Raw genomic sequence first — 26933 nt, forward strand, 5'->3', positions numbered from 1 at the left:
TCCATATTCCTGTAATTTCCTCACTACCACAAAGCAAAAATGAAGACAAAAAGTGAAATAAAAATAATTACCAGGGCTCCTGTGAGATGGCCTCTTTGCCCACCTCTCCATTCTCTGCTTTACACTTATGTGAGTGCTTTTTCTAGTTCCATAAATATAAGCAACACCACTCTACGCATTTTCTCTTATTGCTTCCTTGGCCTGGAATGCTACTCTCCCCTTTCTTTGTCTGGTTAGCAATCTTTTACTTTCGAAAACTCTAATATCATCTGTCAGGAAGACTTCCCTAATACCTTTCTGAGCGCTGGCCTGCCAGTTCTGCACATGCCTCTTTTCCTTTTTAAAAAATATTCTATGTAATATTCCATGTAATTTTATTTAATTTTGATGTCAATCTCTTAGGCCCCATGGTACTATTTAATCTTTGCATCCTGTCCGCTAGCAGGGTTTGCACCCAAGAAACGTTTATATGACTGAAATGAACCCACGTTTGGTCCCCATAAGACCCCATGACCTCCGACACAGACCCCGGGTTCAGAATCTATAAACTATCCCTCAAAATCACCAGGGCTCACAAGTGCCTACAGGACACAAATTCTTTTCGAGGTGTTTGAAATGTATGAGGTCCCCATTACTCATCTTAGGTCATGGCTCCCAGCGTGGGCTAACCCTGATCCGTCAGCGGGGAAAGGGAAATCTAACTTCTAGGAAACACTCCAGGTCTGCTCTAGGGGAAAGCAGAACTGTGACGCACAAGGCGCCGCTTCGGGCCCCGCTTGAAGTCAGTCCGACCTGGACTCCCACGGGCCCCTCCACGCTCTAGGTTTCCTTGTGGGCAGCATCCAGGTGGGTGTCACGTCCGTGCCCCGTGAGTTGGCGAACGTCACCGTACTTCTGACCCGACCCCTGCAGGCAGCAGCAGCAGCAGCAGCAGCAGCCGCGGGATGGGGTGGGTGTCGCCTCGCGGGGGCCACGCTCTCCCCCCCGCGACGGGCAGGTGGCCGTACCACGGAGGGGAAGCCCCTGGGGTTCGAGGCCCAGCATCCCGGAAACCCCGAGGGAAGAAGGAGGGCCCGGGAGGACCTGATCGTTTCTCCCGAGTTGCTCAAGAGCTGCGGAGGCCGGGCCGGCTGGGACGGCCCCGGGCATCCCCGCCCTCCCGCGCCGACCCCCGCCGAGTCCGAACCAAAAGCGAAAGGAGTCCGGCGCCGCGAGGAGGTCGCCGCGCGCCTCCAAGCCCGCGGGGGCCGCCGTTTTGTGACTTCACCGGTTTCGCAACAAGCCCGGGCCGCCCGCGCCCCACCCACCCCCGGCCGGCCGCCTCGCCGCCCGCCGCCTCGCTGGGCTCTCCGCGCCTTCCTCCGTCCGAGGCCGGGCCTGCCCCGCCGTCGCGGAGCCTCCCGTCCCGCCGCCGCCTGCGGGCCAGCACGTGCGCGACTCCCGCGCCCCGCGTCCCGCGCCGCGCCCCGCTAGGCGCAGCGCCCTCCCGGCGGCGGCGCGATGCTGTGCTTCCTGAGGGGAATGGCCTTCGTGCCCTTTCTTCTGGTGACCTGGTCGTCCGCCGCCTTCATCATCTCCTACGTGGTCGCGGTGGTCTCGGGGCACGTCAACCCCTTCCTCCCCTACATCAGGTGAGGGCTGGGCGGCGGGGGCCCGGGGCCGGGCAGAGAGGGCGGCGTTGTCGCTGCGGCGGCAAGGGTCCCGACCCAGCCGTCCCGCGGACAGACCCAGGTCCGACGACGGAGGGGAGCGCGCTCCTGGCGGCCGGGACCGGTAGGGAGTCCGCGGGTGCAGAGCCCGGCGGTTCTGACTTTACCCTGACACTGAACCCAGTGGCGTCGGGAGGGGCCCAGGACAGACGGTAGAACTTCCGACGGACTATGGGACAGAATCCCTGGAAGATGCTTCTTGGGCGGTATTGAAGGAAGAATGGGTCCTGGTGGATGCCATTTATTGAGTGTGTAAGAGGCAGATCCAGGTGTGTGCTAAAACATCTTACATGCTTCCTTCGCAGCATCCTCGTGATGGATGTCCGACTATTTTTCATACAAGGAAACCAAGTTTAAGCAGATGTTGAAATATCATCAATATGACACTGATGTCACAGTTAGAAATGATGGAAGTGGAATTCACGCCCAAGTCCGTCCCATGCCCAAAGCAACACTTTGCCATTTCCAAGGATTTGGGAGTCAGGCTTAAGCATTTCTCGATGGAGCTGCCTAAGATCCCTTTGGATACTGCACCCCCAAAGTCAGAGCCCTCAAATTATCAGCAGCTTATGACATCTTTTGTGTTGCCATTGTACCATTTTTGTTGTTATTTGTTTTTTGGTTTTTGGGGTTTTTTTGGTGAGTTTTGGCCTCTACCTTTCTTGAGGGTCACTTCGTTGGTGCCCGGGAGGTCTTGATCCTTTTCAAATGCCTCCCAGCTCTGTGCCTAGACCATGGCAATGGGCATTCCTTAAACATTAGAAGGATCCATCTTTATCCAAGTGGTGTAACCTGCATTGGTTGGTGAGGGAATAGTAAAGTTGGTGACAACCAAGGTTTGTTACCACTTGATGGTTATAGAGATTGTAGGGCCTCTCCCTCCTGCAGCCATGCTGCGTGGTGAGCAACGTTCTGTTATGTTTGTGGCCAGGAAGGGGAAACAAAGAAGGTGAGGCAAGAGAAGACTAGAGTTTGAAGCAAAGAAGAAAGCAATGTGGAGACTAGTGCAGAAAAGCAAATCTGCAGTTAACGGTGGTTTTGCCCACTTAAGAAGTGTTCCATGCATCAAGGAGACTTTCCCATCAGGCCTTGCACCCTGCGGAAACCTGGACTTGGTTTCTCATGGCTCATCTCAGTCCCACATGGCATTGTCTGGTTTCTCTTGATTCTAAAGTGGGATAGATCCTCTTGGACTCCTGTAAAAGGGAAGAGTTTCTCTCCCTACAATGCTTTTTATTGAGAAAATAGTAGCTGTGTTTGTCCTGGATATAAAGGTCAGGAACAGATAATATTTGGTACTTATTGGTGAAGGGGTGAGAGGCAGAGCTTGAGTCTTTGTGGAGATGTCCGATGTAGTTGTGATTCATAGCACCCCAAGGTGAACTTGAAATGGAAGACGTTCAGAAATGGGGAAATGATGGGGCGCCTGGGTGGCTCAGTCGGTTAAGCGTCCGACTTCAGCTCAGGTCACGATCTCACGTTCCGTGAGTTCGAGCCCCGCGTCGGGCTCTGGGCTGATGGCTCAGAGCCTGGAGCCTGCTTCCGGTTCTGTGTCTCCTTCTCTCTCTGCCCCTCCCCCCTTCATGTTCTGTCTCTCTCTGTCTCAAAATAAATAAACGTTAAAAAAAATTAAAAAAAAAAAAAGAAATGGGGAAATGAGCTGACAAGGCGAACCACTTGTGAGATGCTCAAATCACAGACAGTCCAAAGAGCAGGTGTTAAATTCAACAAGGAAAGGAAGCCTTCAGGAAAAGCAGGTTTACAGGAGAAAAAGGCTGAAGATGGTCACCTTGTTGCCGGAGCCAACAGCCACATGTGCTGGGGCAGGGGGTGGGGGGCGGTTTAGGTTGTCTGCTCTCCTGCCTACTTGAGCAGCTAGAGCACTAGATCATCTCTGTCCCTCCTAGAAAACTAAGTCATTGAGGCAAAGGCAAGATTTAGATTAAGAGCAAGAAGTGATGGGAATAACACCAGATTTATCCATTTGGCCCCAGCAATGTTCGATCTTATCTCTTATCTATAACTTATCTCTACTGTCCTTGTCTCCTATTTTGCCTTACCCTCATTCCCTCCACTTCCCTCCAAGCACACTGGCCCACCTTCCTGTGTCTTGATCATGTCAGGCACACCACCTCCTCATGACCTTTGCCTTGACTGTTCCTCTGCCAGATGGAGTACCTTCCTCCAGGTACTGTCAGGCTTTCTCCTTTACCTCCTCCTCTGTTCAAATATTGGTAAGCCTATTGCCCTATTTAAAATTGCATGTGGGGGGCCTGGGTGACTCAGTCGGTTAAGCATCTGACTTCGGCTCAGGTCCTGGTCTCTCAGTTTGTGAGTTCGAGCCGCGCGTCGGGCTCTGTGCTGACAGCTCAGAGCCTGGAGCCTGCTTCGAATTCTGTCTCCCTCTCTCTCTGCCCCTTCCCCACTCATGCTCTCTCTCTCAAAAAGAAATAAACATTAAAAATAAAATAAAATAAAATTGCACGCTAGTGTTGCTGATCCCCCCATCTCGTCTAATTATTCACCATAGCATCATCTATCATCTTGCAACAAACTATATGATTAACTGATTTTTTTAATGTTTATTTATTTTGAGAGAGAGCAAGTGCGCGCATGAGCAAGGGAGGGGCAGAGAGAGAAGGAGAGAAAGAATCCCAAGCAAGCTCCCTGCTGACCTGCTACAGGGCTCAAACTCACGAATGGTGAGATCATGATCTGAACTGAAATCAAGAATCGGTCTCTTAACTAAGCCACCCAGGTGCCCCTTAACTTTGATTATCAGTCTTCCCTCACTGGAATGTAAGATCCATGAAGGCTTTTGATATTTGTTGAATTCATATTTCTTGGGCATTCGCTATTGATATTTTTATTTTTCCCCCCTAGGGCAATATCCCTTTAGGGATGATAAGGTCATTGGTCATTGATCAGTGATATGGATGTATTCAGGATGATCCCCTTTTACATGATGACATTGTTCAACCAATCTGATGTCCTGGAATTTCTTAACGTTGAACACTTTAAGAGCCATTGCATTTTAAATAAGAACCATAATCCTGGGAGGACTGCTTTCCAATATGACATTCAAACTCAGCTTTCTCATCACAAATCTTCTTGTAACATTGTTATTCTTCAGCATATTGGTTAAATGAGCAAATAGCTCTTAGACATATAGAAAGATGCTCAGCCTCATGAATGGGATAAAAATTCAAATTAAAACTCACTGATGTCATTTTTCATGATTGGATCAGCAGAAAACTAAATGTTTGATAACATTGGTATTGATATTGGTGAGACTTAGGGGAAACAGGCTTTCATATGTGCTGGTGGGAATGTAAATAGATTCAGTCTCTATGGAGGCACTTGGCATCTATCAAGATGACAAAAATATATCTGCAAGGGTACTTATAGCATTACTTTTAATAACAAAAGGATGAAGCAATGCAGATTTCCATCAGGGAGGACTGGCTAAATAAATATGGTTTATCCAAAGAATACCTCAAAGGAAAGCCCTCTCTATATAGAATACTCTTTTTTTTCTTAATTTTTTTAAATTTGTTTTTATATTTTATTTATTTTTGAGAGAGAGAGAGACAGAGCGTGAATGGGGGAGGAGCAGGGAGAGAGGGAGACACAGAATCTGAAGCAGGCTCCAGGCTCCAAGCTGGCTGTCAGCACAGAGCCTGATGTGGGGCTCAAACTCATGAACCGTGAGATCATGACCTGAGCCAAAGTCGGACACTTAACCTAACTGACTGAGCCATCCAGGCACCTCATCTTTTTTTTTTTTTTTTTGAGAGAGAGAGAGACAGAGTGTGAGCAGGGAAGGGGAAGAGAGAGAAGACAAAGAATCTGAAGCCGGCTCCAGGCTCAGGGCTGTCAGCACAGTGTCCCCCATGGGGCTTGAACTCACGAACCGTGAGAGCATGACCTGAACCAAAATCAGATGCTTAACCGACTGAGCTACCCAGGCGTCCCTAGAATACTCTTTATAAATTAATACATTGGTATGCAAAAATCTCCAATACATTGTTACATGGAAAAAAGCAAGATGCAGAGCAAAATATGCCACTATTAGTGGGGTGGGGGGTGAGAGAAGTTAGAGGGTGGAGGGAGTAATAGTGTATGTTTGTATTTGCTTGCATAAAGAAACTAATAAAAGTGGTTTGTGTCTGATCGAGGGAGGAGGTCCTGGTCACTTAGAGTTTAGCAGTTGGAAAAGAGAGTGGGAATAACACCTTGTGCCACCCTTTTTAAATTAATCCTCTTATTTTGAGATAAATGGAGATTTCCATGTAGTAATAAAACAATAATAAAGATCTCATGTGTCTTTTACCCAGTTTCTCCCAAACGTAACATTCCCATACCTGGCATGCCTTATTTTATGTATTTATTTTTTAGCCACATGGCTTGGTTTCCTACCGAAAATCGAATTAGAGAGATGTGATTCAAACAACCACTAAATTTAACAAGCTGGAATAGCATAGTGCAATGCTTCTGTATTATGAAACTATTAATGCAAAGATATCAAAACTGAGGACAAGTTAAAGTCAACCTCAAAGGATTAGTTTAAATTTTTACAAGGCCACACCCACATTCTTGAGCACAATCGTGCTTAATTTGTTATAGTTTCTTACATTCCCTTTGTAACCAAGTCTCGCAGGCTATAGTGAATCAACTTTACATATTAATTCCTTCCAGCCAAGAAAGAAGCCACTTTCTTTTATTTATTTTTTTGTTTTAAGTGTTTATTTATTTATTTTGAGGGAGGGAGAGAGAGAGAGAGAGAGAGAGAGAGAGAGAGAGAGAGAGAGAAGACAAGCAGGGGAGGAGCAGAAAAAGAAGCAAAGGGAATCCCAACCAGGCTCCATGCTCAGTGTGAAGCCTGGCTCAATTTCATGACTGAGAGATCATGACCTGGGCAGATATCAAGAGTCAGATGCTTAACCACTGAGCCACCCAGGTGCCGCCCCAAGCCACTCTCTTTTACATCTTCTTTGGCCTGTGTTTCATGCTTCCAGAGTATTCTCTAGCTCTTTATTTTCAGAGTTTTGCCAGTTCTGCATCCTGGTTGCTTTTTATTAACCTAATCTCACTTTTTGTGCAAGTACTGTTTGCTGAGTAGATTGTGGCCTTTGGCCACTCCCATTGTTCCTCGTCACGACCACAAACCTACTCAGGGGTTGGTGGCAGAAAACCGGGTCACCTAGAATTAAGTCACCTTAAAAGGGAGACCAAAATGGCATAGTAAACAAAGGAAAAGAGGTTGGGTATTTAACTCCAAAAATGAATCTAAAAATTAGGGAAATTATTTTACCTTTCACTTGGTTAACAATCACAAAATTTAGGTCATAATCACAGGTGCTAGTTCTAATAATGAATAAAATTCATTATAATGAACACATTTTGTAATAACAAAACAATGAAAGGACAAAATTCTTATAATAAACAAAAATCTTAAAATGATTCGGGTGTGGATTTTTTAAATGAATCATATATACTTTTTCCAAGAATAGTCTTATGATTGTGTGTTATAAAGTCCTTGATTTCACTTTTGTCTTTTGAAGGGACATATGAAGAGGTTCATTTTTGCAGAAATGTTTTATGACTTCAGTTTCCCCAATGACCATTCTTTTTTTTTTCCAGTGACCATTCTTAATCTGCATGTAAGGAAATTGATCTTGATTATTGTGTTTTTCATACAAAATATGTTTCATGAGGGTAGAGATTTAGTTTGTTCATTGTTGCTTCCCTACCATGTATGACAGTGTCGGACACGTAGTAGGTGCTTAGTAAATATTGGTTGACCACCAAGATAATTTACCCCAGATGGGCCTGCTTTAGTTGTGCCTGTTAATCTTGTCAGCTTCCCTTCAATTGTTAACTGATTCTGCCAGTGCTCACTGTTCATTAACTTGGGCTGCTGTTCTAGCTGTTCTCCAACACGATTTCTGTCAACTTCATGAAATTCTGCATGTTTTACAGTATTTGCAAGTGTAGTTTGACTTACATTGTTGAATATTTACTATCTTTGATAATCATACAGAGAAAGGAGCATAGCGTGGTGGGTAAGGGAACAACTTTGGAGCAGGCAACTTTGGTTAGAATACAACTCCACCATGTGTCCCAACTATAGGACCTTGGATTGGTTAATTGAATTCCCTCTGCTTTTCTCTGGGTTAATAATAGCACCCGCCCTCATAAGTTAACATGTGAACTCACTTAGAACTCATTAACACCCTGGTCCAAGAACAAAAGTTCTCTGTAAGCACTTAATATTATTAGTATTATCAAGGGACCAGTCCACAGTAGTCTGGATAGATGCTAGTGTTAAGTAGGAAGGGACATTTGGTTGAGGGCTAATTTTATAAGTAGTAGGCTTATTTGTGATTATAGCAGAAGTTTTCTTTTTTTTTTGATTAAATTTAATTTTTTAAAAAAATTTTATTTATGTAGGTAATCTCTACACACAACATGGGTCTCAAACTCACAACCCCGAGATCAAGAGTTGCATACTCTATCCACTGAGCCAGCCAGGTGCCCCTGTAGTAGAAGTTTTCTTAACCAACCTCTATCAACTTGCTGGGTTAACTGATCACCTCATTCTCTGAAAAATACACTGACCCGAAGCCACTGGTCCCTGAAAGTCTTTCCCAGTGCTGACCACTCTCTGGGTGTCTTGCTGTCTTCTCTCACCTGTTTTTTTGTATACTTATTTAATACCTGCTGTGTTTGTTCCCAAATGTGTTTTGCCAGATATATATGTGTGTGTGTGTGTGTGTGTGTGTGTGTGTGTGTATATGTATATATATGTATGTATATATATGTATTCACACACATATAAATAAGTATATGTATTTTATATATTATTTATAAAATAAATAAAAAAATATATATTATTGTAATTGTGTGATTTAACTCAACCCATATAAACTGTTGGTCTGTAAATGCAAAAAAAAAAAAGAAATCTAATTTAAAAAAAAATTTTTTTTTTAAATTTTTTTTTTTCAGCGTTTATTTATTTTTGGGACAGAGAGAGATAGAGCATGAACGGGGGAGGGGCAGAGAGAGGGAGACACAGAATCGGAAACAGGCTCCAGGCTCTGAGCCATCAGCCCAGAGCCTGACGCGGGGCTCGAACTCACGGACCGCGAGATCGTGACCTGGCTGAAGTCGGACGCTTAACCGACTGCGCCACCCAGGCGCCCCTAAAAAAATTTTTTTTAAGTTTATTATTGAGAGACAGAGAGAGCAGAGCATGAGCATGGGAGGGGCAGAGAGAGCAGGAGGCACAGAATCTGAAGCAGGCTCCAGGCTCTGAGCTGTCAGCATAGAGCCCAACACAGGGCTCGAACCCACGAACCGCGAGATCATGACCTGAGCCAAAGTCGGGCACTTAACCGACTGAGCCACCCAGGCGCCCCAAAAGAATTCTAATTTTTAAGAAAACTCAGTTGAATGCTTTGGGAAGATTCAAAAGACATAGGTTGTCAAAAAATTACAGTCTGTTTAGTCGTGTTTATGACAAATGTAAAGATTTACAAAAAACGATTAAAAAAAACCTTAGGATTCTGCACTCAAATTGCTTCAAAAGTATCTTTAAGATCTCCTCCCACTTTAAAGAGACCATAGCTAGAAATGCAGTGATTCATGGCAGATGTGGCTCATATGCCAGGAAGACACACAGTGGAGTGGTACTCACATAACAGTCTTGGCCTATGTCAACAAGTATGCAAATAAATGTACATACATTTATATGCTTGTGGCGTGTGTGTATCCACATAATTTTTATTTCTACCCACATAATTTTTGATGACTTTTTGCCTAAATAGCTTTTTTGCTTGCTAACTACACTGAATTTCAGGCAATGGTGACTTTTGCTTCCATTTCAACCAAAAAAATGGGGGCTGGGATAATAAATAATCAGATAATGAGGTCTGTGTGTATAAAGGCACATATTCTGACATGATGTTAATGATACTTGAGTCTTTACAGTGGAGTGATTATTACTTCATAGTATCTCTAGGCCATGGTGTCATGAGGATGAAAAAGCAGGCTTGCCATTGAAAATTTTTAGCTAAAAAAGTATCATCCTTGAAATGATAATTTATAGTTTCACATTTTCTTCAAAAAAAGCATTACCCAAATTAGTTAATCCTAAGCATAGTAAGAACAGTGAAGATCCCAAACTTTCACAGCTCCAGAATTAATTGAGGGGATGGATGCAGTTGTTCAGCTTCTGAATCAACTATAAACATGTAATTTTTCCTCTGTTTAAGTTTTCCACTGTCATTTGATGACATAAAATTCTTTTTTTTCCATTGAAAAATAAAGTTGTGAATGTTTTTCTTCTGTTATTCTCACTTCTAAAACGTCAGTAAAGTATTGCTCAGAAGTCCGACCTCTGCAAGGTTGACAGCTTGTAAGGTCTCAATTTCAACTTAAAAAATAGAGAGTGCTCTACTCAACATTTCTCTTTACCTGAAAGTAATTACATTTCAGTCCATTAAGTGTATGTATTGTAGACATAGTGCATGCCAAGGTAACTTACTAAAGGCTCCAGAAGAAATAGCTGATGCAAACCTGGCTGTAGATATGTAGCACCGTAAACTCACATGGAAATGATAGGTTTTCATAAAAAGAAATGTAAGTGGGGCTCCTGGGTGGCTCAATCAAGAATCATCTGACTCTTGATTTCGCCTCAGGTTATGATCTCACAGTTATGATATTGAACCCTGCATCAGGCTCTGTACTGATAGCACAGAGTCTGCTTAAGATTCTCTCTCTCCCTCTCTCTCTGTCCCTCTCCCATTCGTGCGCAGACATGCATGTGATCTCTCTCTCTCTCTCTAACATAAGATTCACAGCAGAGTAGAGTTCCTAAGTTGTGTCCATTGAAATTAGCTCTAGGGGCACCTGGGTGGCTCAGTTGGTTAAGCATTCAACTATTGGTTTCAGCTCAGGTCATCATCTCACGGTTTGTGAGTTTGAGCCCTACATCGGGCTCCGTGCTGACAGTGTGGAGCCTTCTTGGGATTCTCTGTCTCCCCCTCTCTCTGCCCCTCTCCTGCTCTCTCTCTCTCTCTCTCTGCCTCTCTCTCAAAAATAAATAAATAAACCTAAAAAAAATTTAAAGAAATTAGACAGCTCTAGATGCATGGTTTGGTTTTCCTATGTACTATCCATGTGACCTTGAGTGAATTATTTTTCTAAGACTCAGCTTCCTCATCTTTAAGTTGGAGATAATAAGTACTTTCCTTATGAAGTTGTGAAGACGAAATAAGATGTGCCTGGCTGAGTGTGAGTGCTGAGGAAATGTTAATTTTAAAATTTCTTATGTAATATTAGTAGCTGTAATAGAAGCAGGGGTAGTTTTCTAAAGACTCCTCTCGGAAAACTTCCCAAATCTGATGTCTTATCACCTCCGGTTTCATTACCATCCTGGTCTGAGCCACTCAGACCAGAGTTTGTCATCTCTTGACAAACTACTGAAATAGCTTTCTAACGGTCTCTTTGGTCCATGCTTGCCTCTCTACAGCCTTTTCACAACATCCTTTAAAAACATCAATCAACTTCATATCACTTCCCTGTGCTCAGCTCTCAATGGCTTCTCATCAACTTAGAATAACAATCAGAGTCCTTACCGTGACCCTGGGCTCTCCGTGATGCCCTCCCCCATATACACACATGTTCTTGCTCACTCCCCTCCAGCCACACCCGCTTCCTTGCAGCTACTGACATATTGCCACCTTAAGGCCATTGACTTTATTGTTTATCTGCTTGTAAATTTCCTGGCCCAAATATTCCATTTCATCCAGACCTTTGTTCAAGTAGCCTTCTCAGATTACTCTGTCTCAAGTAGGCAGAGCACCACTCTCTCTCGGTTTTCTTATCCAACTTTTCTTCATAGCATTCATCACCCTGGACAGTTTTTTAAAACAGATCTTACCTATTTTTTTTAAGTTTATTTTTATTGAGAGAGAGAGAGAGAGAGAGAGAGAGAGAGAGAGAAAGTGGGGGAGGGGCAGAGAGAGAGGGAGACAGAATCCCAAGAGGTTCTGTGCTGCCCGATTGGGGGCTTGAACTCATGAACCATGAGATCATGACTTAAGCTGAGGTCAAGGGTCAGATGCTTAACCAACTGAGCCACTCAGGTGCCCCAATTTAAAAAAAATTTTTTTTAATGTTTATTTATATTTGGGAGAGAGACAGAGGCGTGAGCAGGGGAGGGGCAGAGAGAGAGGGAGACACAGAATCTGAAGTAGGCTCCATGCTCTGAGCTGTCAGCACAGAACCCGACGCGGGGCTCAAACTCACAAACAGTGAGATCACGACCTGAGCCGAAGTTGGAGGCTTAACCGACTGAGCCACCCAGGTGCCCCCCCACCCTGGCCTTTGTTTTAAGAGAGAGAGAGAGAGAGAGAGAGGGAGGGAGTGTGAGAGAGGAGTGGGGGAGGGGGCAGACGGAGAGAATCTTGAACAGGCTCCATGCTCAGCATAAAGCCAACACAGGATTCGATCCCTCAATCTTGGGATCATGAACTGAGCCAAAATCAAGAGTGGGATGTTCAACCCACTGAGTCGCCTAGGCACCCCCACCCTAGACTATTTTTGTTGCCCTCCACAGAATGTAAGTTCCACGAAGGAGGGACTTTTTCTGTTTTATTTGTCACTACATTCACCATGCCTACAAAATTGCCGGTTGGGTTGAAGGCAATCAGTAACTCTGTGTTAAATCAGTGTGTCTTTGAATTTTTTGTTAGTTGATAAGCTTCTTGAAGGTTAGTTATGTTTTTTCATCTTTGTATCGCCATCACCTGGCACCATTCCTGACCTCTAAGAGATACTTAACAATTAAAAAAAATGTTGTGAACAAAGAGGATGAACAATTAATAGAAAGGGGAACAATTTGCATGTAGGTGGGGTGAGAAGAGAGCAAGTTGTTTGCTTTTATGAGTAAGAAACTCTTTTCGAGTTTAAAAATGGTTGATATAGGGGCACCTGGCTGGCTTAATCCGTAGAGCACGTGACTCATGATCTCAGGGTTGTAAGTTCGAGCCCTGTGTTGGGCAGAGAGATTAATTAAAATAAAATCTTTAAAAATAAATAAATAAAATAAAAATGGTTGATATAGCTGTACGGTGCCTCCCACTCTAGAATAATCATGAGCAAACACAGCTGCTAAAAGTCCTAACAATTAAAAATATCTAATAAAATGTAATGACTTTATCACACTTCTTTCCTTCAAATGTTATATTTAAATATTGTGAAGATAAAACAAGTATGGTCTCCTTTTTATTGGTGCATTTAGTGTCTTCAGGTTCTAAGTCCTGATCAGTTTACCAAAAATGGGCCTAGAATTTTAGGGCAGTCTAATAAACCTCATTCTGGGCAGATCATTTTGTGCATTATCAGCATGTCAGTTCCCCAGATAAACCGTGACCCCAGACTTTGGAGTGTAGCTCGGCTTATATTATCATGTAGGTCTTCTTTGCATTGTTTTCACTCCTCTCAGCATCAAGTGATTATGCCCTGGTATAGCATCATAAATTAGTCTGGAGAAGGATATTAGACAAACAACTTGGAATTTTCCATGGTGAACTTAATTTGTAGAAATGTAAATACAGGAAATGTAGATGTAAACTGAATACTTAGACACAATCCTAATCTAGAAACAACCAGCTACACACAACAGCCTAAACAGCTTCTAAGCCTCATGCAAATGAACAATTACTTTCTGTGCTGGTTGCAGCTTCCAGGAAGTGCATTTACAAGGAAGCATGTGAGGAGGAGCTGGGACCTGGCAGGGCCAGAACTCTGTTGCTTAAGTCATGAGGTACAGGACTATGTGGTGGGAATTGGGTGGGGAGACTATCAGGTAGGGTTGGGAGGTAGTTGGTTTCACCTCTTACTCATTCTCCAGTTTCCTGAATCCGTACCCAAGTATAGCTGTGCTGACCACTACCTCTGCCTTTGTGCAATGAGATCATTTAGTTTGAGCTTAAAAAAATAAAAAAATAAAAATGAAAAGAGTCTACCCATAGTTTCTCTTGGTACCCCTTGGTGTTACACTCATCTGGATTCTAATATCAGGCAGAAGATGTGATGCAGTATTTATTAATGATGTCACATATTAGCTCAGAGACTGAAAGACTTAAAAGAACACTTTTTTTTTTATGTTTATTTTTATTTTGGGGACAGAGAGAGACAGAGCATGAACAGGGGAGGGGCAGAGAGAGAGGGAGACACAGAATCGGAAACAGGGTCCAGGCTCTGAGCCATCAGCCCAGAGCCTGACGTGGGGCTCGAACTCACGGACCACGAGATCGTGACCTGGCTGAAGTCGGACGCTTAACCGACTGCACCACCCAGGCGCCCCTTAAAAGAACATTTTAAAGTAAAAGAGCCTAGCGGCGCATGGATGGCTCAGTTGGTTAAGCGGGCCAACTTCAGCTCAGGTCGTGATCTCACAGTTTGTGAGTTCGAGCCCCGCTTTGGGCTCTGTGCTGACAGCTCCGAGCCTGGAGCCCTCTTCGGTCGGATTCTGTGTCTCCCTCTCTCTCTGCCCTTCCCCTGCTTGCACTCTGTCTCTCTCAAAATTGAATAAACATCAAAAAAAATTAAAAAGAACAAACCAAATAAGTATATTCCTTTAAAATTTTACTGGATAATGTCCCTAAAAACATGAAAATTTAATTAAGAGTAAGAATTAAAAATGAAAGATGGGGCGCCTGGGTGGCTCAGTTGGTTAAGCATCTGACTTTGGCTCAGGTCATGATCTCACAGTTTGTGGGACTGATCCCCACATTGGACTCTGTGCTGACAGCTCAGAGCCTAGAGCCTGCTTCGGATTCTGTGTCTCCATCTCTCTCTATCCTCCTCCCCCACTCACAGTCTGTCTCTCTCTCTCTCAAAAATAAATAAGCATTAAAAAAAAAAGAAAATATAAAGTAAAAGAGCCTTTCATTTTTATTAATGATAATGGGCAACCACTACTATTTTTTTTAAATTAAAGTAAAATTAACATACAGTATTATATTAGTTTCAGGTGTACAATATAATGATTCAACAATTCTGTGCATTCCTCAGTGATCACCAGTGATCTATTTTGCCCGTTCCCTCACCCTCCTCCCCTTTGGCAACCACCAGTTTTCTCTCTGTAGTTAAGTTTGTGTTTTTGTTTGTCTCTTTTTTCTTTGTTTGTTTGTTTTGTTTCCTAAATAACATATATGGATGAAATAACATGGTATTTGTCTTTCCTTTATTTATTTTACTTAGCATTAAAGCTTCTAGGTCCTTTGATGTTGTTACAAATGGTAAAATCTCATTCTTTTTTATGGCTGAGTAACATTCCATTTTGCATCATTGTGTGTGTGTGTGTGTGTGTGTGTGTGTGTACCACATCTTTATCCATTCTTGTATTGTTGGACACTTGGACTGCTTCCATATCTTGGCTATTGTAAATAATGCTGCGATAAACATAAGGGTGCATATATTTTTTTGAATTAGTGTTTTCATGTTCTTTGGGTAAATGCCCAGTAGTAAAATTGCTCAATTATATGGTAATTCTATTTTTAATTTTTTGAGGAACTTCCATACTGTTTTCCACAATGGCTGCACCAGTTTACATTCCCACTAACAGTACATGAGGGTTCCCTTTTCTCTACATCCTCACTAACACTTGTTATTTCTTTTTAATTCTAGTCTTTCTTACAGGTGTAGGGTGATTTCTCATTGTGTTTTGATTTGAATTTCCATGGTGATGAGTGATGTTGAACATCTTTTCCGTTTGTATGTCTTTTTTGGAAAAATGTCTATTTAGGTCCCCAGTTTTAATCAGATTATTATTATTTTTTTGTGTTGACTTGTATAAGTTCTTTATATATTTTGGAATATTAACCCCTTATGGGATATATCATTTGCAAATATCTTCTCTCATTCAGTAGGGGGCCTTGTTGTTTATTGATGGTTTCCTTTGCAGTGCAAGAGCTTTTTTTGGGGGGGTAGTCCCAAGTAGTTTAATTTGGCTTTTATTTTTAAAAGTTCTTAGAAATGTCAGGGTGCCTGGGTGGCTCAGTGGATTAAATGTCTGACTTTTGATTTCAGCTCAGGTCACACACAATCTCATGGTTCAAGAGTTCAAGCCCCATGTGGGGCTCTGTGCTGACGATGCAGAGCCTGCTTGGAATTCTCTCTTTCTCCCTCTCTCTCTCTGCTCCTCTCACTGTCTCTCTGTCTCTCAAAATAAATAATCTTAAAAAAAGAAAGTTCCTAGAAGTGTCACATTTTCGTTTGCTGCTTAGACAGTTTTCTTGAAATATCTTGAGCAAAATTTCACCATATGTAGTTAGGTACTGTTTTGTCACTTAAGGGAAATAAATCACAAACTGACCATTCTTACCTGATAGATTGGGGGATTTGTGACTCAGATTGTATCTAACACATAGTATGTGTCCCTTAAATATTTTGTTGATGAGCAGATAAATTTCATGGTTGTTTGTGGAGCCAAATAAAAAAAATTTTTAAAGATGGTTGCATTTAATCAAACAATGGTTATGAATGTGGTGCATTAATATTTTACTCCCGTTTTTGTAGTATGGTCACTGCCTATGTCGTAGTGCGAAGTTTAGGAATGTAGGCCCATTGATACTCACGTACTGATGGTAGGTGCTGTGGACTCAGTAATCCTGAAAGAAAATCAGATTAATTATGGTAGTAAATATTTGTCAAAAATGTTTTACAATTCAATTACGGTATTTAAGGAATTACGAGCTCTTGCCTAGTTTACACTTTCCTGGTGTACAAGAAGGGCATGATGATCTCTTTTCATTACCAACATGGTTCATTCCTATGGTGTGCTGGAGCCAGCTGATATGTGCTCCTGGGAGCCAACCGTGTATATTTCTTCCCAGTTCAATGTTTAATAACCTACATTTTGGTAGCTTGAACTTTGACTTGTTGGCAGTATTTACACCATGGAAATTGGCCTATGCTACAAATCAGACTCCCTCCGAGCAAGTTGTTAAACATTTACCAGCATACCAGTGTTCATTCTCTACCCCCACTGCCAATCCTTCTAATTTCTTCATTCCTTGCCTGCTTTAGAGCACAGGGGAGACAGGGAAGTCAAGGAGTCAGATATCTGGATTGTATTAAAAACAAAATTTAACTGAACAAAAATTTAAAGATCTTATTAGCTTTATTCATGGATTCATGAATCAGGCAGCATCCAATCTAGCAGACAGAAAGAAGATCTGAGAGGGTGCCTTGGTGGCTCAGATAGTTGAGCTATCTGGCTGTTGATTGCAGCACAGGTCTTGATCTCAGGTCATGAGTTCAAGACCCGAGTTGGGCTCCATACTAGGTGTGAAGCCTACCTTAAAAACAAACAAACAAACAAACAAAAAAAACCAACCAGAACTCTGAGGAGTTGTACAAAATAAAAGACTTTTTATAGACAGAAGGGAGCAGGAACAAGGAAGTTATACTGGGCAAGAAGCCAATTGGTTATTGCAAGGTTACTTTCCTTACACAGGAAGACAGGGGTCTTATAAGGCAGATTATGCAACTTGCTGTTCAGATGATTCCTGAATGACTGGTTTAAGATTCCATTTCCAGGAGAGCTGAAACTGTAAATAAGTCTCAGTTTGGTGACTTGGGGCTTAGCATGAGCAACTCCATTTTGGGTCTATTGTTTTGTGTTTAATAATTAGAATATAGATTCCTCTCCTTAATAACTCTGTGACCTTGAACAAGTTCTGTAACCTCTCTAATACCAGTTTCTTCCTTAGTAAAATGGGGTTGAAATAAGACTTACCTCAAGGGTCACCTGGGTGGCTCAATTGGTTAAGCATCTGACTTCAGCTCACATCATGCTCTCACAGTTTGTGAGTTCAAGCCCCACATTGGGCTCTGTGCTGACAGCATGGACCCTGCTTGGATCCTCTGTCTCCCTCTCTCTCTGCCCCTCCCCTGCTTACACAGTCTCTCTCAAAAATAAACATTTAAAAAATCATAAAATCTCACCTCAAGATTTGAGGATAAAAAGAAATGATATATAATAACCACCTAACAATGTTTGGTCCATAGTAAATGCTCAGTAAGTGGTATTTATTAGGTTTGGTTTTTTTTTATTATTATTATTATTATTGCCAGTACTGATAGTCATTCATTCATTCAACAAATACATATGGAATAGCTATTTACAAAACACTTTTGATTCTCCCTGTATGGTTTTAAATGTACAAATGAATAAGAATAAAATACCACCTTGAAATTCTGACCTTTCAGATCACATGTCTGCTGTTATGTGGATTGCACATCTGGGCCGTTGACATATGTCTTGGTTTGCTGTCAGTGGACAGATAGTTCCAGAGTCTGGTCAACTTATCTCCTGTTAGGGCTCCTTCTTCCCACCAGCTACCTATCCTCATAAATATCTTCCTCACTCCTCCATTTCCTTGCCTTTCTTCACAAGTAAGCAGTCTTCCCGGCATGCGGCAGCTTACCTCTCAGGTCTGTGATCGCAAGTACTCTTGCATAACTCACCTGGAAGCTGCCTCTTTAGATCCTGAGGCCAAGGACGGAAGGCTTGACTTCTACATGAGATTTAATCTTTGGGCAAAAGTGCTGCCGGAGGGTATAAGCTGTCTCTGCCTTCTTGCCATTACAGGTTCGGTCCCCTTTTCTTCCCCACTTTGTCGTGCTCAGAGGGACGTCCCACACATGGTGCAGTGTTCTCTGCCTCAGCATTCCTTTGGGGAGAAAAATGGTTATTTAAATGGCAACGTTAGATTCTAAACCCTCCAGATTCCTACAGGTGCAAGTGGCACTGAGATTGAAATCATTAGGAATAGAAGTATTTGTTGTAAGGGGGAGTATTCGCCTCTTTATACTCTCCAAATATTAAGTGTGCACAAAACTTAGATTCCTGCTGCCTTCTGCACACGTGGGCTTCTTGTGGGATTTCTCAAATAATTTGAAGTGTGCCTTTCAACATGATCAGTTTTTCAGTACTTATATTTCAGAGCTGTTTTAAAACACGGAAACACTTAAAACTGGTATGAATTGTTTCATGCTGGGAACTCTTTTGCCATCAGTTTTAAACTGTTGCTTTATGGGAGCAGGTTGACAGTGTAAAAATGTAAACTTTGGCATGAATGAATAGAAAACAGAACACGTTCAAATGCTACTTTCCAGATCATTATTTTTTTCCAGCTTATTTAATTGATTAATTGATTGCACCAGAAAAATGTCTTATAGAAACTATTTTTTATTGAAATACTTTATCACAATTAATATATTCTTGATGCCTATTGTTTCCATAAGGTTCTAATAGGTATCAGTGATATTGCTCAGCTTTCCACCATTCTGTTTTCAGCAGTGTAAACTCTTGTGGATAAATCAAATTGTTAAAAAAATGTACATGATGTGTTTATGTATAGTTACAATCCAGATAGATTTTTCAAACTTGATTTTAGATTTCTTTTTCCCAAAATAGTCACATTCAATTCTTATTGAGAATGAACACACATCAAGTTTATTGAGAAACATCACTACCATTGACTTTAAATATTTTCTAGCTTTTTATTTTTTAAAAAAAAATTTTTTTTTTCAACGTTTATTTATTTTTGGGACAGAGAGAGACAGAGCATGAACGGGGGAGGGGCAGAGAGAGAGGGAGACACAGAATCGGAAACAGGCTCCAGGCTCCGAGCCATCAGCCCAGAGCCTGACGCGGGGCTCGAACTCACGGACCGCGAGATCGTGACCTGGCTGAAGTCGGACGCTTAACCGACTGCGCCACCCAGGCGCCCCTTTTCTAGCTTTTTAAAAAAAATATTTATTTATTTTTGAGAGAGAGGGGGATAGGGGCAGAGAGAGGATTCAAAGCTGGCTCTGTGCTGATAAGAGATAGCTCAATGCAGGGCTCGAACTCATGAACTGCAAGATCATGACCTGAGCTGAAGCTGGATGCTTAACCAACTGAGCCATGCAGGTGCCCCAGTATTTCCTACCTTTTTATGATCAGAAAAAATTACTTAAAAAAAATTTTTTTTTTACCGTTTTTATTTATTATTGAGAGACAGAGAGAGACAGAGCATGAGCAGGGGAGAGGCAGAGAGAGGAAGAAACACAGAATCCGAAGCAGGCTCCAGGCTCGGAGCTGTCAGCACAGAGCCCGATGTGGGGCTCGAACTCACAAACTGCGAGATCATGACCTGAGCCGAAGTCGGACGCTTAACTGACTGAGCCACCCAGGCGCCCCATGATGGGAAAAAATTAAATGTAATCTCTCAAGGTAGAAAAATGAGTTTTAGATTTTTCAGAGCCAAAATGAGAATACTTTAGAGCAAAATTAGACCAAGTCTTTGGAATTCAAAGTGGCTGAACACCCAGAAGAAACACCCTATAAAACCTGCCAATTACATGGTCTGAACAGAATTCCTTTTTAATAATTCAGAAATTTCTCTTTGTCAGTGATACAGGAACAACACCTCCAGAAAGTGGTATTTTTGGATTTATGATAAACTTCTCTGCATTTCTTGGTAAGTATGCAATAATTCTTATGAAAAATTCACAGTCTCAAGTGAAGTAAAATGTGTCATTTACAGTTTGTATATAATTTTTTGTTATTTTTTTAGCAGACTTAATTTTTTAGAACAATTTTAGATTCACATCAAAACTGAGCAAAAGGTAGGGATTTCTCATATATGCCTTGCCTCCCACCCTGTGGCCTCCCCCACTATGACCATCCCTGAAAAGAGTTGTACTTTGGTTACAATTGATGAACCTACATTGACACATCATTATCCCCCAAAGTCCATAGTTTACATTAGGGTTCTCTCTTGGTGTGTATAATTTTTTTTAAAGTACAAGCTTTGCAACTAGAATTTTGTTCTACTTTGAGAAACTTAAAATGACTGGAAAGTTATTTATGGCCTCATTTATAGAACTATTCTTCACTTCATCTAGTAATGTGCCACAGGATTTTGAAATGAATTTTAAATGTAATTTGTTTATAAATTTGTGATTTGTATCCCACGCATTTGTGAAAGCCAAAGCACCTAGTGTACAAGCTAATGTTTCTCAGAGTGGGTACTGAAAGCCACTTACCTGAAGATCATCTGGGATGCCAGTTAGAATGCATGTTCCCAGGGAAAAATGCAGATCTACTCAGTCAGAACCTGTGGGAGTGGGCTGAAGAATCAGCATGGTGGTCAAGCACTCTAGGGGACTTGGATATTTACTATAGCTTGGGAACCCCTGACAAAGGTGTTGTCTGACCCGTAAGAGAAAAGGAAAAAAGGTGAAACAGACAACACTTTGTCTGCAACTCAGGTATGATTGTTCCTTTCAGTTCCTCAAATGCAACTGAGAATAGGATACAATGCATTTGATAGATAGATACAGTTGATAGGATACAAGCCTCTCATGAACCAATCAATATAATGACTAAAAAACTTAGTCTACTATGGGGAAATCTGGGTGTATAGATGTAAGATGGGGGGCTCTTTCTCCTAGTCCTTTCATAAGCCCTTACCTTCTGGAACAATTAGGTGTTTCTCAGGGGCCTATCACGTAACCAATACTTTCTACCCTCCTCTACTGGTGCAGGGTGGGAAAGGGCAGAGGCACGGGGGAACCCTAGTGACTTGGCATTTTTGGAATTTGTTCATCTTACTTGGTAGAAAGTTTCACGTGTCATTCATTTGTGGTGTTCTCATCCCGAGGTTTTGGAGGTGAGCGAGGGGAGTGTAGAAATAGGAGTCAATCAATCTCAGTGTCCTTTTATGCCATCCTTGCCTAGAGTCCAGATTTAGAAGATGGAGAGATTATTTCATCACTGGCAAGCAATAAATATGGCCTTTTGCTTCTAGACAAGGCAGAATCTGTCATGAACATCTTTGCTTACAATAGTCTATGATAAATGATGAGCTTTTAGCCTGCTTTTTAAATTTCAGCAAAAAAAAAAAAAAAAAAAAGACCATCACACCATGTCAGTACATTGAAATCTACTTTGTTCTTTTAACACATGCATGATACCCTTCTCATGGGTATATTATAGCTTATTTAATCCGTCCCCTCTTGTTAAGCATTTAGGCTATTTCTGACTTTGCAATTTACAATGCTCAAGTGAATATTCTTTTTAATACATCTTTGCATATTGATGTAAGATCTTCTATAAGGTAAATTTGTTGAGTAAAAGTTATTACGGATCTAAAATTTTGATAGCTGTCCATGTATTCAACATTCATTTAATAAGTGCCTACTATGTGGTAGGCTCTGTGCTTATGCTTAGTGCTAGGGCCCCAGCAGCAGAAAGACAAGGACCCTGCTGTTATGGAACTCATGTATAGTAAAGTTTATTTATTTTGAGAGAGACAGAGACAGCACGAGTGTGGGGAGGGGGGTGGTCAGAGAGAGAGAGAGAGAGAGAGAGAGAATCCCAAGCAGGCTCAGCACTGCCAGCCCAGAGCCCCACAAGGGCTTGAACCCATGAAGCTGGGAGACCATGACTTGAGCTAAAACCAAGAGCCAGACGCCTGCCCAAGCCCAACTGACTGAGCCACTCAGGTGCTCCAGAGATTATATGTTATTGTGACATTACTCTCCGTAACAATAAGTGGTATTTGATTAATTGGTAAGGTCTTTGGAAAAACATACCCTTTGTACCGTCCTCACACCATTCACAAGAACCAGTGACAATGAAAGAACTAGCCATGAAAAGCAACACTGTAAGATAATTAAGTTATAGGAAAATCCTTTAAAACCTGAGGATGGAAATGCTTTAAGCTTACACAAAACCCAGAAGCTAAACAGGAAAGAATTGATAGATTTAGTAGATAAGAAATTAAAACTTCTAAAAAAAATTAAAACTTCTAACTGATGAAGGATACCAAACAAACCAACCAACCAACAAACAAAAACCAAAAACAAAATTTAAGACAGACCAGAAGAAAACTTGTAATATTTATAGCAGACAGTAGACTAATGTCTACTACTAATGTTTAAAAAGCAACTGCAGGGGCACCTGGGTGGCTCAGTTGGCTGAGTGTCCGACTCTTGATTTTGGTTCAGGTCATGACCTCACAGTTCCTGGGATCAAGCCCCACGTCGGGATCTGCACTGACAGCATGGTGCTTGCTTGGGATTCTCTCTCTCTCTCTCTCTCTCTCTTTCTCTCAGTAAACATTTTTTTTTTTAAAAAGCAACTACAAATTAAAAATGAAGGGGCGCCTGGGTGGCTCAGTCGGTTGAGTGTCCGACTTCGGCTCAGGTCCTGATCTTGTGGTCTGAGAGTTTGAGCCCCGCATCGGGCTCTATGCTGACAGCTCAGAGCCTGGAGCCTGCTTCGGATTCTGTGTCTCCCTCTCTCTCTGCCCCTCTCCCGCTCATGCTCTGTCTCTCTCTCTCTCTCAGTCAAAAATAAATAAAACATTAAAAAATTTTTTAAAAAATGAATAGACAAACTCAAGAGAAAAATAAAAGAAGTTTAAATGCAATTTTCAGAAAAAGAAATGCAGATGACTGGTAGACATACTGAAAGTTGCTCAATCTCACTAATGATCAGAGGGATGCAGTTTAAACCAACAGGTTGCTGATTCTCATTCATCAGGTTGATAGCAATTAAAAAAGCCATTAAAAGGACTTGTAAAATTGCTTTCAAACTCTGCTGTGAGAGTGTAAACGCTGCCATACAGTCTTGGGGCAATTTGCAGATACTTCTTGGCATTTCAGTTGTGCACGGTTTTTGTTCCGGTAATATTGTTTCTAGGAATTCATCTTTCAGAAACACTGAAAGCATGCCAAATACTTGTGTACCAGGCTGTTCACTGAGCATTCCTTGTAACAGGAGAAACAGAGAGACAATGTAGAAGTCGAACGTTAAGAGAATGATGAAATAAATATATACCGTGATGAGACCCCTAAAAATGTGGAAGTAGACTTACTTGTACTGACATGGTAAGATCTCCATGGTGACTTATCTCAAGTGAAAAAGAGTAAGTCACAGAATATGTGCACAGTAACATTTATGTGAAAAAGATAACAGGCAAGTTTGTGTGTGATGATACACACAGTGGGGAGAGTGAGTTGGGGTGAGGAAGGACAGGGTGGGTGAGTGGGAGACTATGGCAGTTGGGAAACTGAAATACAGATTTTAAAAACACAAGGCAAAACTTTCCCTGTGTTTTTCGTTCTAAAAGGTCAAATAATAAAAATTCACCAAAGTGCCCTTCTTTTTCAGGTGCAGCCACAATGTACACAAGATACAAAATAGTAGAGAAGCAAAATCAAACCAGCTATTTCAGCACGCCTGTTTTTAACCTGGTGTCGCTAGTTCTTGGATTGGTGGGATGTATCGGAATGGGCATTGTAGCCAATTTCCAGGTGTGTCCTGAAGTTTTTTTTCTGTTCTTGGGGATGATGGAATATGTGTGTGTCTGGAGTAGAGAAGCAGGAACACAAGGGGCATGCTTGTGCCAGGAGAGTTCTCAAATAGTTGATGAGTTTGTAAAAGTGGGGATATTTTGCTTCTTAGAAACACATCTTTATCGTTTGAAAGTCAGTCCTGCCTGGTGCTTGGGAGAGGGTGGGGTTCACATTTGCACACCTATGAGAGAGCGTGTTTCACACGATGTTCCGACTCTGCATTGCCCCATGTTACTAACATGATCTGATGGGTGGGGAGAGCGACTTTAGTCACTGTAATAGTTTCATAAAGAGTGTGAAAGTATTTGTGTATATGAGTGTGTGTGTGTGTGTGTGTGTGTGTGTGTGTATTTACCAGTTCACAGAGCAGCTCCTGATCTCTTCCCTTTGCAGGTGAGGATATAGGTACGTGAAGGTGAAATCATATGCTCAGGGTTACTCAGCTCATTCATTACAGAGCCAAAACATGGAGCAAATGAACTTATATGGTGACTTCTGTGGAGTCTGCTTGATAGATTCCTACTGTGTTGAGTGTTTGAAAAAAACCCTACTAGCTTTGTTCTAACTTGTAGATACCTGTTCATCCCAAGGTCTCTTTCAGGAAGGCATGTGAGCTATTTGTCCAAGGAGACAGTATTTAATATTTTTAAAAAATGTGTTGTATTTCAAATTCGTACTAGTTATAATAGTATCGTGTCCTAGGGTTATTGTAAAGGGTCCCATGAGATGTTGCAGAGTAACCAGCAGGCCGTACGTGGCAGCCCCTGGCCATCATTAGAGGCTAACACCGAGGTGGTCCTGTTCCCCCTGCCCCTGTTGTTTCTTTGTGGTGGCACAAAAGAAGTTACTCCAGGAAGACTTGCTTCTGCCCAGGAGGACTCCTTTAACTTTTTTCCCACCAGAAGTGGGCCGATCTTGTGTGGTGCTGATATTCACAAAAAGGTGTCAACCTTGGCTGCCAGCCAGCTGCTAAAGTACACGTCCGTGCCCAGAAGCTGCAGTACAGGGCCGTTGCACCTGCTATGGGTCTGCGAGGGTAATAACCTCGGGCCTCCACCTGCTTCCCATCCATTTGCTAATGCCCCCTCCTGCATGAAGTCAGACCATTGTCAGAGAGTCCTCTGTCTCACCTGCACCACATGGCCTCATAAATCACTTTCTTTGCACTGCACATGGGGGATGCCATCTGTCAATCAGGGGACAGAATAAAGTGCTCCAGGAAAGTTGGTGCTGTGTTGTGAAGGGTGAGGTGGCAAACACCCTTCCTTATATTGCATAGTATCTCCAGGACACCCTGTGGGGCAGGGATGGTCTCCCAAGCCTCAGGGCTGACGAGTTTTCATTTTTGGACATTATAAATCCATTTTTGGACATATTTGTTGTTTCCGTATTAACACTGAAAGGTCGGTAGAAAGGTGAGAGGCAGGTTTGTAGCCTCCCCAGAGCAAGTGTAGAGGGCTTCATTGAAGGAATTGTGTGAATACATTTGCTTCTGGCTCCATTTACTTTGCTACCCCTCTTGTCCCTTTATGGTGAAATAAGACAAGGGCTGCTATACATGATTGCAGGTGACATTGGTCACATGGTGGAGACTCTTGCTTTATATTTTATGCTTGTATGCTTTTGGTTTTTCACGACAATTTTTTTTTTAATTTTTTAAGTTTATTTATTTTGAGAGAGACAGAGACAGCATGAGCAGGGAGGGCAGAGAGAGGGAGAGAGAATCCCAAGCAGGTTCTATGCCCCCAGGGCATAGCCCCACATGGGGCCCAAACCCACAAAACCATGAGATCATGACCTGAGCTGAAACCAAGAGTCAGACGCTTAACCAACTGAGCCACTCAGGTGCCCCTTTTCATGACGACATTTATTGAAAATTTCCTATGTGATAGAATTTATGAAAACATCCAGTACTCCTATCATGCTAGTAATGACCTCAGAATACAGGTAGTAGCATTTTCCTCATTTGCCAGTGGAGAAATGGAGGCCCAGAGGGGTTAATACTTGCCCAGGATTGTCTGAGCACCAAAAGGCAGAAGTGCACTTTGAATTGAAGCAGTCTGTCTAGAGCCTGTGGGAAAGAGTTAACTCCATTGCCAGAATGGGTAAATCTCTGAGAGTGAAAGCATGTACACAATTCACATCCCTAACACCAGAAAGCATGATGGGGAGCAAAATTAAAATGGGGGGTGAAGGGAAGATTTGGAATGATATAATTGTTAGTAGATTGTTGGATATGAATTATTCGGTGGGGAATAGTAGGCACTAGATGATATCCTATCGCTTTATTCTCCAAATAACTCATGGTATAAGCACCATAGCCATCAAGTTTTAAACCAGAAAGGCAGACTTTAGAAAGAAAACTTAGATGTCAGATAATTGAACTTGTGGTTCTCTTTAGGGTTTCTATGAAGTGATTACATCTTTACAAAAACCAGAAATAGAATCTTAAACTTTCCTGACAGCAGTGTGTTTGCCTTGTCATTGTTCCCATAAATATATCTTTACAACTTCCTTGTTTTATATCCTGTAATTCATTTTCAGCATGCCAACCTGAGCTGTTCCTTCCAGAGGAATTGGAGGTGTGCAGGCAGGAGAGCACTGGCTATCTCTGGGGGATTTGCTTGCGTAGGAGTAAATTGTATTCGTCAGAAGTTCCCAGAGCTCTCTGTCCTGAGCTGGTAGGCAGAATGGCAACTTTTTGGTGTGTCCTCACCAATCTCTCTCAATGCTTTACTTTCCTTCCTTCCAGAAATTTCCTTTTTGGAAAAGTTGTTTTCCAAGGTTTAACCC

General features: G+C 42.1%; 1 protein-coding gene across 3 annotated transcripts in view; it reads left to right on the forward strand.

Moving 5' to 3' along the window:
* Positions 1-1480: 1480 nt before the first annotated feature.
* The window catches only part of DRAM1 (DNA damage regulated autophagy modulator 1), a 39998-nt gene continuing 14545 nt past the window's right edge, over positions 1481-26933 (forward strand). For all 3 annotated transcript variants that reach the window (XR_003970527.1, XM_030323506.1, XM_030323508.1), the window contains exons 1-3: positions 1481-1631; positions 20187-20254; positions 23956-24098. Coding sequence is in view for 2 of the 3 variants with exons in the window: in XM_030323506.1 (XP_030179366.1) it covers positions 1501-1631; positions 20187-20254; positions 23956-24098 (342 nt within the window). In the remaining variant the exon portion in view is untranslated. The remainder of the gene's footprint in view (positions 1632-20186; positions 20255-23955; positions 24099-26933) is intronic.

Source organism: Lynx canadensis, chromosome B4 (genome assembly GCF_007474595.2).
Source record: "Lynx canadensis isolate LIC74 chromosome B4, mLynCan4.pri.v2, whole genome shotgun sequence".
Lineage (NCBI taxonomy): Eukaryota > Metazoa > Chordata > Mammalia > Carnivora > Felidae > Lynx > Lynx canadensis.